Below are 14326 nucleotides of genomic sequence, written 5' to 3' on the forward strand. Positions count from 1 at the left end.
ACACGTGCACCCGCCCGAAGAAAAACATAAAAAATACAAAAATAAATTTGTTTAATAATGGGTATTAGTTTTATTTCTCAGCAAAAAAGATAAATGGCAATGGTTTTATTCTGCATTCTCAAAAGAAAAAAAAAAAAAAAGAAGGTTTTATTTAGCATAATACTTTCTTCTTCTTCTTCTTTTATAGGATTTAGCATAATACTTTGGAGTATTTTTTATAGACCTAAATTATTCTACGGACCCATAATTTAATAAAACAATTCCACATCAAACCTAAAGTATAATTACCATGTAATTTAACTAGTGGTTGCATGTGACATTGTCCTCCTCATCTATCAACTTATGTCAAACTTATGTCAAATTAATGTCCTTTATGAAAGCATGTCATGTTAAATGCAGAGAATCGAAATTTATCATAAACTCATTTATCGAGAATGGAATATTTGAAATTTTCTATAAGCCAGCTTCATGGATTCAATTAAATGTTAATTGCTACACAAATTCGTATTTACAAATTAATATGAGCTCCATCACCTGTTCTATGTAAATATATGCACTCTATTTTTTTTCTACTGATCTTAGCTCCACGTGACATTCTCAAAAGGGAGACCACTAAAAAAAAAGGAAAAAAAGAAGAGTCATCCCTCAAAGCAGGAACCCATCATATTAGTTGAAAGTCCTCAACTTGATGAGGAATAAAATAACCAGCTTCCAAATCCTACTCGGTTCACTGATAAAGCCATGTACCTTCACCAAAGGCAGCAAAGGTGAAATGGGCAACGGAAAAATCTCCACTAGTGCTGCACGCTGGCATATTTCCAAAGAAAAGCTAGCATCTTCCAGATACTGCATGAGAGAAACTTGGCTCCATTTCTTCCAAAAACATATGGGTCCTAGGTTTGGGTCTTCCCTTCCATGAGTCTTTAAAATGCTTACGGCTGGAAGCTTTAACTTGAACAAGGGCTGCAATTAGTTTAGGGACAGGGATGATCCTCGAGCACATGGTATGAAGAATGGTGCAAAGCCACCTCTCAACTGGAAGTGTGTGGAGAGATCAATATCGCCCATTTTTTGGCTTAGTATGGTCCCTCGGACTATGCAATTTATCCTGCAATAGTGCACACAAACATGCCAAGATATCAATTTACTAATATAATCGAAACGTCTCTTGATTTTCTGTGAATTTTACTTTTCTGAACTTTATTGATCTAAGAAATAAAAACCTGAGTGTTGAATATGTGAAAACTCACTATTAGGTTCATCAGAGCAAAATTCTGGGCATAGTGTGAGACAGTTTGATCATGTGGATTTCGTACAAAAGGATGCTCTAGTAGCTGATTGGCTGATAGTCTCTCGGCAGGGTTCCTACGGAAACACCAACTGAGGAAATCCTTTCCCTCTGCAGATAATGTTTCTGGTATATCTGGGGTTGTGTTCAGAACCTTGAACATAGCTTGAGGCTGACAGATAGAAGACAAAAATATGTTTAAAAAGCAATGAAGTGACTCTCAAACAGAGCGAAGTCAGATTTGCACTGAATGTTACACATGAAACTGGGGGCAGTGGGCAATATTCTGAAAAATTAGAAACTATGATGAATAAAACATAACAAGTTTCAACATTAACTTACTCCTGTAAATTCACTCCAAGGAGGTTTTCCGTTGAACATCTCAACGATTGTGCAACCCAAGCTCCATATATCAACAGCCAAAGCAAGATCAGGATCAGCATTATTCTGCATCACAGCCTTTATGACCTGCACAAAACAAACAAGGCGTCTATATACAGTAACAGTATGCACAGGCCATCTACAAATTTATAGATAATGGTGATAAGATTTACCTCAGGAGCCATCCAGTATGGACTGCCCTTCAGAGAAAGATTGTATGAGCGTCCATTAAGCTGCATCCAAAAGTAAGTTATACATAAAACCCAGAAAAATAATGTAGGAAGTGTTGACAAGAACAAAATACACAAGTAAAACATGTAATCTCAATTATTCCAACATTAAATTGTCAGGAAATATATGCATTAAATTTCACATTGTAAGGTATTACTCACATGTTTTGCCATCCCAAAATCAGCAAGTTTAACAACGCCTGATGCATCAACAAGCAAATTTGCACCCTTTATATCCCTATCACAATCATCAAAGCTTCATTCAATAATGCAAAGACATCTTACAACCAAACAATGCAACATGATTTTCCAGACATTTTTCCCCATTTAACCAGACAATCCTCTTTGACAGGAAACATCAAATACTGAGTCAAGCAATTTATGAAGTAAGAAGTTCTTTTTAACAGATAAGTGACGTCACAATATAAGTCTGCTACTCAAGCATTATTCTCACCTGTGAATTGTCTTTGTGCTATGCAAAAAAGCCAACCCAGAGAGGATATGGCGAGTAAAATTGCGAACTACAGATTCTGTCATAGCTCCAATATGGTCTTGGACGTACTTATTAATTGATCCAGGATGAACATACTCCAAGTATATGTAGAAGTGATCATCAATCTGCACACCAAAACACAATTTTACAAAAACTTGTGAGGATTTGTCTTTCAATAAATTTAAGATATAGACAAGATTTATACTGCACTACCGTAAAAGATATATACTCACCACTTCACTACCATAATACTGCACAATATTTGGATGCTTTAGTGCACGGAGGACTTTAATTTCCTGCAACAGGTAGCTAGTAAGAACAGTCCTAGAACGTATTAAAGATAAATGCAAAAAATATAAAACTATTAAGGAATGCGCAGTAGGATAGTTGAGCATAAATGAAATATATTTTCAGCATATGTGACATGTCCTCAACCTGTGTGCAATAATCAGTAGTGGCTACTGGCAGGCATGAACTGGAGTTCCTACACAACAAATGTTGATGAAAGTGCAAGTGTGGCATGTGTGGAGATATTATGCAGGTTTTTGACTAGCTAATATCAACCAACTCATTCCTTCCTATAATTGATAACAGCAGACACAACGCAACACGTCCCATTAAAAGTTTTATCACAACATAATTGAAAGAGAAAAAACTCCTTCAATACTTCAAGTGCCCATCTGTATAAATGACTAATATTCCCTAATTCCGCAATTTGGTTAGTCTAAATAAACAAAAGGTAGAAAACAATATATAACTGAAACTGCCCTGTGAATCGACAAATTGATAAAGGACTCCAGAAACAAACCTGCTCCAATTGCTTTATACATTCAGCAGATTTAGGATCATCGGGAATGAGATCAACTTCCTTCATTGCACACAAGGCCCCGGTCTCTCTGTCATATTATTAGAAATGGTTAGAGAGCTAAATTCAAAAGAAAAAGAACAAAGAGCAAAACTAATTAATGGTCATTGCAGAACAAAGTCAAGAGAAAGTAGCACAAAGCTTCCAGCGAGCAGCATACCGGTTGGTTGCAAGATAAACACTACCAAAGGTACCTCGTCCAATAAGTTTTCCCTTCTGCCATTGACCATTCATTGATGATGTGGACAGAAGTTCTGCATTGTGATGCATGCTAGATGGCTGTGGAAGTACCACGGCTCCAGGAGGCAAAGGCAAAGGGTGAGCATTGACTGGACTACTACTTTCACCCCTCTCTGAAAAACCCTCTGTGAATGATTTACGATGCAACGCAAATACATTTCCATTTGAATTTTTGTGGTTCAAGCGTGGACTTCGAGATGTGGGGCTGGGAAGAGGAGAATGACTGGGACTATGAGCAATATTGTTTGGTGATAACCTTGAAGGACAGGTATCCTGATATTGTTCTTGAGAAGCCCCAAACGTAGGAAAAGGATCCCCCGCCTTTGATCTTCGAGGGCTAACTGCAGGACTTGAAAACCCACTTGTTGGAGCACTCTTGCTGAAGTTGTAACTTTCATTCTCCTGTCTCTTTCCCCTATGACAATTGCTTGAACAATGAATGGATGAAGTGGTGGCAACATGTACAGGAAAACCATCCATCTCCACAACGTTTGATCTTTGTGGGCTAAGAGGATGACTTGAGACACCATTTGCCTGAGCTTTCCTAGAAAAAACATTCAGTCCCAAGTTGTAATTAAAACCCCCACCATTATTATTTACATCTTGGGAAGATAATGCCCTTCGACGATTGCTTGAATTAGTCTGTGGTGAAGAGGAGGATGGCCCTTGACGACTGCTTGAATTAGAATTCTGTGGTGCTGAGGAGAATGCCCCTTGATTATTGATTGAATTAGAAATCTGTGGTGCTGAGGTTGTGGCAACTTGATTTCTTTTTTTCCTGATAATTCAAACAGCGAAAACCGCCCCCAGTTGAGCATTATAACAAACACACGCAAACAGATACAGAGACACAGAGGCGAAAGAAGGCTTTTTATTTACCTGAAGAACGCATGGCCGAAGTACCCATCTTTGGGCACAGAGCCGGGTCTCCCGATCACGAGAGATTCTGGTACAGGCAAGGGTTGTGGAGCAGCAGCAGCCGAAGAGGACCAGTGGTTTGACTTGGACTCACGATCCGGAGACGTTGACTTTCGGGTGGAATATTCGGGCGAAGTGGGCGAGGAGCGAGACTTTTCAGGGAGGGGGAAACACAGGTCCTGGTCATTGATGTGGCGGAGCTTCTTCTGCCGCGTGAGCCGCCTGGGGCTCTGCTCACAACAGCCCCCAGTGTCCTGTTTCAGAGCTGAAACAGAGGAAGCAGAAGGAGAAGAAACAGAGGAGGTAGAGGTAGAGGTAGAGGTAGAGGCAGAGGGTCTGCGAAGAGAAAAGGAAGAAGAAGGCATTTGGGTAATGGAGAAAGCAAGTGGTTCTGGTTTTGCAAAAGTTAAAAGGCTTAAAGCCGTGGTCTTTTATTGTTTGTTGGTGTCAAAATCTCAGAGAGCAGAGCTCCGAAGCTATGTTGTGAAGTTGTGGAAGGGGAAGCAGCCCCGTTGTTTCTCGCTTAGCTTCGATCTGAATTTCCTCCTTGCTTCGTTTACTTTATTTGTTCATTAAATTCAATACTTTGAATTTATTTATGGTCAAGACCCTGCTTGGGAATTCAGAATTGAAACCTCAGAGTACTTGAAAGCCTGAAACTTACTTGGGTCCTCTCTCTCTCTCCCTCCTAATCTCTTTGAGACTAAAGGAGAGACTTTGATGTTGTTTGGTGATGGAGAAGAGAGGAGACGTCGGAGTCAGCCAGTCAGGAGGATGAGGAACAAATCCCTCACAAACTCTCTGTGTTTACAATGTCAATTGTCAATGCACGAGATGACCTTCTGCTGCTTATTTTTTTATTTTTAATTATAAAGGTAAGTATGTGATTAGTTATTAATTATCCTCATTAGTTGGTGTTGATGTTGTTTTTAAAATTAAATTAAATTAAATGCTTTTTAAGGAAGGAGGGCGAAAGTTTGGAGTTGACGAAATCTAGGATACGCCGTAAGCGTATGCGTACTGCAAAGCTAGGCGTTCTTGGGCTCGTTGGGGAGAGGACTTCGTCAACCAAACCAAACCAATCCTCGACTTTCTTTTTCTTTCTTTTTTTGTTGTGAAAATTGACAAAACAAAACCAAAAACTCTGAGACCTGTAAAATTGCAGTCCGGTTGACACCGTGTTACGGTGTTTTACTGTATGCCCCTTTGACCTTTTTAACTTATTGTTGAACGAAGAAGACTAGGAACACATGGATGATGGGATGGAGATTTGGATTTGGAAAAAAAATAACAAAAAAGCCTCATCGTCAACACGACAAAACCCACTGGACCAGCCAACGAGGCACGAATCAAATTCCATGTCAAAACTACTTGTTTTTTAATGTGAGATTACTTTGTGTCTCTGAAAAATCTCAAGTATTCTTGGTCGGTCGTTCTGCTGTTGGGTGCCATGCATTTAGGTTTAGCAAGCCAAGCCAACCCACTAGTTTTTTGCTTATTCAAATCATATTTTGTAAGGAAAATACTTCTCTCCTCACCTATAAGGAGGACTTCCTTGTTACCTAATGATGTGGCTCAATTACAAACTGACTTTTTTTTTTGTTTCTTCTCCTTAATTATTCATAATTGAATTCTATTTTTTAAATTGCTTTCATCTATCCCATAAACCACATCTTTAGTTTTTCATAACTAGACAAGGAGACATTATATATGTATTTTAATTTTGTATTTTATAGTCTCTACAACTCAAAGTTTGCTTGATTAAAAATTGTCTATATCCTTTATAAAAAAAACACCCTCTATGAAGAAGGAAATTAGTTATGCTAATGAAAGAGAAGGAAAAAACACTTTCGGGACTTTAAAAAAAGACACATGTCAATTTGCGGTTGAGCCATATTACGAGATATTCCCCACTCAAACTAAGGATCATTCTTATTTAATAACAGACATTAAGTTGGGAGTAATGCTACTTACCACATTATTATCCCACATTTCTATATCACATAATGTGGCATGTCCATATCATATGTCATATCAATTAAATGAATGAAGTGTATTTTAATAAATAAAATTAGAAAAACAAAAACTATTATTTTACATGATGTGGTATGTACACATCATGTGGTATAAAATTATGGTATAAAAAATGTGGTAAGACTAGTATTATTCTTAAGTTGGATTTGAACAAACCCCCAAGACCTCCTCCGTAAAAATAAACCTCAAAGACCTGAAAAGTTGACTTTTAAGTCTTCTTCTCATTCGTCTTCACTTCTTATAAAAAAAACAAAGAAAAACTTTACTTTGTTTTTTGCTATTTTTCTTTTCTTATATCACACGTTATTATAGGGGTGGCATTTTAGACCGAAAAATCAAAAAATGGTAAAAACCAACCGACATTATACCGCATTGGAACCATAATAGCTAAAAAGCGACCTAACATTGTGGTTTTAGAAACCGAACCGCAATTGCGGTTGCAGTTGTGGTATGTGATTTTGGCAACTCGCGGTTACAGCAAACTGCAAATATATATTTTTTAAAATTGCATTTTAGTAGTTAGATGTTGTGTTTTAATTTGGTTGAGTTTAATCTATTATTAATATGCTTTAATGTTGTTGCTTTTGTGTTGTGTTGTGTTATAGATGGAGTTTAGTCACTCTAATACACCTAATGCCTCTAATCCCCCAAACACAAACTGATACACTCGAAACACAATACCCACTCTAACTCATAAAGAAGGGCTTCTTCTTATAATAAAATCCACTCACCACCACTTACACTTGAGTTCTCTTTTTGGTTTGTAACTTTAATTGACTTTGAATTGGATTTTTCTTTAGGTTGTGAATGCTTGAGAAGTTGAGGTTGTGAATTTATTTCTTTAGGTTGTAAATTTATATATGTTTGAGAAGTTGAAGTTGTGAATTTATATTTTTTGGTTAAAGTATGCTTGAACTCAAAAAGCTTCAAAAGAAACATCAAACCTAGGCTTAAAAGTGTGGAAGATTGAATTTTTATACTTAAATATTTAAAATTGTATAATTTAGGCCCAAAATATTCAAATCGGTTTAAACAGTTAATTCATGGTAATCGACCGATTTTTGATTTACAAATAGTCGGTTTGCGAGAAAAATTCACTTATCGAACAACCACCCCTATGCTATTATTATACACGCTCATTCTTTAGAAGGATCCCTTCAATTCAAATGAATAGTTGAAAAAAAATATCATTGTTGGGGACCCTCCGCAATATGCTTCAATGGGATTAGAATTGTTATTATTTTATTTACGAGATTATAATTAAGTTTAAATCAGTATTTATCTATATTATCCGAGAAAGCCTCAATAAAGAATTTTATGTTAAGGTGACTTTTAATCACTCTCACTGAATCACATATACGGCACATATTAAACAATATTTAATCAACTTATTTATCCAAAATAAATAAATTCAAAGGTCTAATGTCACGACAGTTGATTCACGATAAACAAACAAATAAATCCTTTGTCAATGAGGTCTAGCTAAGTGAAAAAGAGCTTTGACTTGCAGATTATATATTTTATGTTCGAATCTCATTCCTTGTAGTTTAAATTATCGCTTGTACTAAAGAAAAAACACCTCAAAAAATTTCCTTAAAAAAAATCCCTATAAAAGAAAAAGGCCTGGCCGAGCACGGATTCATCCTTAGCCAATAACTTATAGTTAGGCCCAATTAAACATAACGAAGGCCCAAACCAAGAAAAGCGCTGAATCTTGTTCTTTGCTTGGAACAGAAGTAACCTCACCGAACTCAAATCTTGATCATCGAACGCATATGATGGCGTTGTATTCTAACCTCGTTCGACAACCCAAGTCCCTCCTCACTGTTACAGTATTATTCTCATGAGGCTTGCCCTATTCTCTTCGTCTTTAGCCGCTAACAGGTTTTCATATTCCTCCCTCGTCGACCATTTTCTAGTTTAGTTTGGTCTATAGGACTATGCAAGTTATCCTACAATAGTGCACACACATAACATGCCAAGATATCAATCAACTAGCCACATAATCGAAAATTTCATGCTTTAATTTTCTTTGAATTTTACTTTTCATGAAATCAACTGAGTGTTGAATGTGAAAACTCACCAGGTTCATCAGAGAAAAATTGTGGGCATAGTGTGAGATAGTTTGATCATGGGAGTTTAGTACAAAAGGATGCTTAAGTAGCTGATTAGCTGATGGTCTCTCTGCAGGGTTCCTACGAAAACACCGACTAAGGAAGTCCCTTCCTTCTGCAGATAATGTTTCTGGTATATCTGGGATTTTGTCCAGAACCTTGAACATAGCTTGAGGCTGACAGATACAAAGACGAGGAGGTGTTAAGAAAGCAACAAAGCTATGTTCAAACAGAGCAAAGGTTGCCTTTGGGGCAGTAGACAGTATTCAAAATCAGAAACTATGATGAATAATAAAGCATGAAGAAGTTTTTTTCATTAACTTACTCCTGTAAAGTCACTCCAAGGAGGTTTTCCATTCAACATCTCAATGATGGTACAACCCAAACTCCATATATCAACAGCCAAACCAAGATCTGGATTGTTTTGTATTACGACCTGCAGAAAACAAGTGCGCGAAGGTATGTAAAGATTATATGTACCGTATGCACAGACCATCTACAAACTCTTACATAGTGATGATGTGATTACCTCAGGAGCCATCCAGTATGGACTGCCCTTCAGAGAAAGATTGTTTGACTGTCCGTTAAGCTGCATCCAAAAGATGAGTTATATATAAAACCAAGAACAATGCTGCAGCCAGTGTTGATAGGACAGGAACAAAATACACAAGTACGTAACATCACTATATCTGAAGGAATCATATATACAACAACTAAAATTTGTGATCTCGATTATTCAAAAATGAATTTGTCAGGAAATTAGGTCAGTAACAAAAAATTTACAAAACTCACTCGTTTTGCCATCCCAAAACCAGCAATTTTAACAACTCCTGATGTATCAACGCACAAATTTGCACCCTTTATGTCCCTAGCACAATCAACAAAAACTCCATTCAATAAAGCAAGGAAAGCTTATGACCAATAAAGGCAACATGATTCTCAAATTTTTTTCCCTATTTTAACTGGTTGGGATGATGTTAAGAATCTCTACAGTTTATCTAAACACTCTCTTTGAAGAAAAAAACATTTTTTTTCCTAAGGTTCTTCTTGTCTTATCATTTATTGAAACAATTTATACAGTAACAAGCTCTTTTTAACAAATAAGTGACGCTGCAATATTACCCTGCTAGTGGAGCATTATTCTCACCTGTGAACTATCTTCTTGCTATGCAAAAAGGCCAGCCCATAGAGGATATGGCGAGTAAAATTGCGAACTACAGATTCTGTCATAGCTCCAATAATATGGTCTTGGACGTACTTATTGATTGATCCAGGATGAACATACTCCAAGTACATGTAGAAATGATCATCAATCTGCATACGCAAAAACAATATTCCCCATGTTTAGTAAATTTGGCCAAGATTAGTTTTTAATAAAATTTGCACATGTGAAAAAGATACTCACTACTTCACTACCATAATACTGCACAATATTCAGATGATTCAGTGTACGGAGGACTTCAATTTCCTGTCCCATGTAGCTAGTGAGAACAGTTATAAAGCATACTAAAGGCAAATGGGAAAAACTCCTACACAACAATGCTGATAAGATCATAGCGCAAGTGTGTGGCATGTGTGTATAGATGAGCAACTTTGCAGTTTTTGACTTGCTCTTTTAATAAACCTAAAGGTAGACAACAATATATAACTGCAACTTCCCTGTGAATAAACAAATTGATAAAGGACTCCAGAAACGAACCTGCTCCAATTGCTTTATACATTCAGCAAATTTAGGATCATCGGGAATGAGATCAACTTCCTTCATTGCACACAAGGCCCCGGTATCTCTGTCACATGATTAGAAATGGTTACAGAGCTAAATTCAAAAGAAAAAGAACAAAGAGCAAAACTAAGTAATGGTCATTGCAGAACAAAGTCAAGAGAAAGTAGCAAAAAGATTCCGGAGACCAGCATACCGGTTTGTTGCAAGATAAACCCTAGCAAAGGTACCGCGTCCAATAAGTTTTCCCTTCTGCCAATGAGCTTTCATTGATGATGTGGATACAAGTTCTGCATTATGATGCATGATAGATGACTTTGGTGGTTCCACTGCTCCTGGAGGCAAAGGCAAAGGGTGAGCATGGACTTGACGACTACTTTCAGCCCTTTCTGTAAATGATTTATCATGCAACGCAAATGCATTTCCATTTGAACTTTCGTGGTTGAAGCGTAGACTTCGAGATGTGGGGCTGTGAGGATGAGAAATATGACTGGGACTATGATGAGGATTGTTTGGTTGTAATCTTGAAGGATAGGAATCCTGATATTGTTCTTGAGAAACCCCAAAAGTAGGAAAAGGATCCATGGCATTTGATCTTCGAGGGCTAAATGAAGGACTTGTTGGAGCACTCCTACTGAAGTTGTAACCTTCATATCCACAATCAAGATCTTCTGGCATTCTCCTCTGACAAATGCTTGAACGATTAATGGATGAAGTGGTAGCAACATGTATAGGAAAACCACACACAATGTCTGGTCTTTGTGGTGCAAGAGGATGACTTGCGATTCGATTTGCTTGAGTTGTCCTAGAAAAAGCATTCAGCCCCATGTTGTAACTAAAACCCCCACCATTATATAATGTCCCTTGACAAACGCTTGAATTAGAATTCTGGGTTGCTGAGGTTGTGGCAATCTGGTTTCTGTTCAAACAGCAAAGACCACCTCAGAGTTCAACAATATAACAAAGACATAATGAACACGCAAACATACACATGGAAGAAAGGTACATGAAAATTAGAAACTGATGAACGCAGGGTCCAAGTACCTATATGTATGCACAGAGTTGGATCTGCCGATCACAGGAGATTCAGTAAGAGGCAAGGGGGACGAATGTTCAGGCGAAGTGAGAGAAGAACTAGAGAAACTGAGGTCCAGGTTGCTGAGGTAGCGGAGCTTCCTCTGCCTCATGAGCCTCCCCGGAGCCTGCTCACAGCTGTCCCCCTTGTCCTGTTTCAAAACTGAAACAGAGCAAGAAGAAGCAGCAGCAGAAGCAGAGGCAGTAGTAGAGGGTTTGTGAAGAGAAAATGAAGAAGAAGACGACATTTGGGTGAGTGAGAAAGCACGTGGTGGTGATGGTGGTGTTGTTAGAGCTAGATGCAGCCGTCGTTTGAAAGTGTTTGAGCCCCTTTATGGCTTTTGTTAATGGCCTATTGGCCCATGTGTTACTTGTGGAAGGGGTTAACTTACAGCTCCTCTGTGATTGAATTAATTAAGTTTTAGACAATAACTAAACTCTAATCTCTTGAGACTTAACATATTTAATTCAGAATTAAAACTACTTGACTGAAAGCCTGAAATTGAATCCTCCTAATCTCTCTTGTCTTGAGATACGAATTGAGAGAGAGAGTGAGAGAGAATTTGAGGTTGTCGTCGTTGTTGGTGTTGCAGAGGTCGGAGAGTCAGCCAGTCAGAATTTGGAACACGACGCAGGAACAAACCCGCAATGTCTGTTTACCCACGAGATGACCTTCTAGTTGTTCTTCTTTCCTTCTTTTTATTATTATTAACTATTAGCCACCATACCATTTGTGGTGGCTGTTTTTAAAATAAAAGTAAATGCTTTTAAGCAAGGAGGACGAAAGTTAAAAGGAATAATCTGACCAACACGTGCGTTGACCCATCTCTTTATATATGAATTATCAATTATATTCTACATTCATATTATAACCTTTAAATTAGTAATGACAATAGTGTGACCATCCATCGCACTAACTTAAGAATTTATCTTTGTTTAAGTGCAGCACACGCCATCGCTGCTCTTCAAGAAAATCTTGAAGAAAAATTTCTTGCCGCTAACCCCAAAATTAGGGATGGGCACGGTATATAGTGCGGTATTGAGCCGCTACTTATATCTAAAATTTAAATCGATATGGTACAATATGAGATTATGGTTTGCCAAAACTGCACTGCATCGTGCCAAATCGGTATCGGTACAGTATCGGTATCATTTCCATACCAAAATGATACAACTAAAAAAGGAACCAATTCAATATTCAACACCAAAATAAGTGATGCCTAAGTTACAAATTCAAAGATTCAACATATTCAATATCCAAATCCTAATCAACATATTCAATATCCAAATCAACCAAATCAACCAAATATTTATCCATCAACAAATTCATCAAACCCAAATGGTTAAAACTCATGCCTTATGACTTACAAACCAAAATAGTTAAAATTATGTCTTATGACTTACAAAAATACAAACACAATCCAAACATAAATGACAAAAACATAAAGTTATACTATTCGGTACGGTACGGTATTGATCGGTATCAAAATCTTGATACTGCTACCATACCATATTCTATTGGTATGGTACGACGATCTTGAATATCTCCCCATACCAAATGAAGCGGTATGAAATCGGTATGGTACGGTGCGATTAGGGTACGATTTCGGTATTTCAATTTAAGATGCCCACCCCTACCCAAAACACACATGATCGTTATTTTTTGGGAAAATTTTACTCTATCATTTCAATTTTTGGTAATTAAATATTTTAGTGTTTGGATTTATGTATGTCGAATTTTATAAATGAAATTATGAAAATTGTGAAATGACGCCTATTTTTGGTGGAAATTAAACTTGAAAATTTTGATGCCCAAATTTATACAATTTTTCCGTACGTCATTTAATAAATTATGCGCTTAAGTTACCAAACAAGGAAATTGTCAATTTCTCATTTTAAATTCCCAATTTCTCCTTTTAGCTATAAATCCCTCATCCAAAAGGAGGGTAAAGATAAATTTATAGCCAACCCTTCCCACTCCATTCCCTTTCTTCTCCACACATCCCATTTCCTCTCATTCCCTTCCCCTTCTGTCATGATTCTTTGTTTTATGATGTAGAAGCAATTGTCATAAAACATTGTCGTTACAATGATATAGTTGTTGTCTTTTGGCCCACACATGTAAGGATTTGGCTCCAATTGTCAGCCTTCGATATAAATTTGGAGCTACGAAGCATGGTTGATGTCAGGTTGCATTGGGCTTGGGTTTAAGCGGTATGACGCATGACTCTAATTGGGTTGCCCAAGAGGTTGTGGATGGTGGCGGAGCCATCTAAGGACCAAGGTGGGCTCAGGCCCTCTCTCATATTTTTACTTATATGTGTTGCTATATGTTTGTTGTTTGCTATATGTCTAAGTATGGCACCTTAATATTGGGATTTATTAACATTTTTTGTATTTCTTCTCTCGTTGAAGTATAAATTATTAAATTTTGAGTCTTTAATTGTGTAGATGATGAGATTAATATTCAATCATTTTAAAATATGAAATTAAGAATAATTATGATTGTAATAAATGGATAAATTATTAATCAATATGAAATGATATTATTTTTATTACTTATTAACCCTGGGTTAGCACTTGAGGGCTCCTATTTGAATTAATTTTAAATTTTGTGTGAAAGGCCCCCTCTAATGTGAAATCCTGACTCTATCATTGGTTGTGGAGAAGTGGTCTTGTTTCTTAGTTTGTTGTAGTCTAATAATTCTCATGATCTCTTTAGGGGTTTGTTGTGGTTTGTTTTTTGTTTATGATATTTTATTTTCTTTTGGCTTTTGACTTTCTATACGAATTTGCCATTTCTGTCGTTGCGCGACAAATATTTATTGCATCTTTGAGTACATGTGATTATGGTTGCTAATTCAGAGATATTAATCATTTTTTTAGGTAATGCGTATTCTCTCTATATCAATTCAACTTATTGTTGTGTTTGGTCATTTGAGAAGTTGTATCCATATTTAGTACCTTAG

At 37.0% G+C, this 14326-nt stretch overlaps 2 protein-coding genes across 2 annotated transcripts; both read right to left on the minus strand.

Moving 5' to 3' along the window:
• Positions 1-449: 449 nt before the first annotated feature.
• On the minus strand, positions 450-5248 carry LOC103320767 (mitogen-activated protein kinase kinase kinase 5-like). Its single transcript, XM_008222486.3, is given in 11 exon segments — positions 450-1060; positions 1063-1108; positions 1251-1460; positions 1631-1756; positions 1843-1902; positions 2062-2137; positions 2354-2517; positions 2626-2688; positions 3201-3288; positions 3418-4275; positions 4377-5248. Coding segments are annotated over 11 exon segments (2124 nt in total). The 5' UTR covers positions 4781-5248; the 3' UTR covers positions 450-1031.
• A 3078-nt stretch (positions 5249-8326) lies between these two features.
• On the minus strand, positions 8327-11605 carry LOC103320917 (mitogen-activated protein kinase kinase kinase 5-like). Its single transcript, XM_008222659.2, has 10 exons — positions 11328-11605; positions 10480-11202; positions 10263-10350; positions 9969-10031; positions 9711-9877; positions 9356-9431; positions 9093-9152; positions 8889-8999; positions 8533-8739; positions 8327-8401 (listed from the first exon to the last, which is right to left on the minus strand). The coding sequence occupies exons 1-10, from the start codon at positions 11603-11605 to the stop codon at positions 8327-8329; spliced, it is 1848 nt and encodes a 615-aa protein (XP_008220881.2).
• Between the last annotated feature and the right edge of the window lie 2721 nt (positions 11606-14326).

Source organism: Prunus mume, linkage group LG2, assembly GCF_029339155.1.
Source record: "Prunus mume cultivar Tortuosa linkage group LG2, ASM2933915v1, whole genome shotgun sequence".
NCBI lineage: Eukaryota > Viridiplantae > Streptophyta > Magnoliopsida > Rosales > Rosaceae > Prunus > Prunus mume.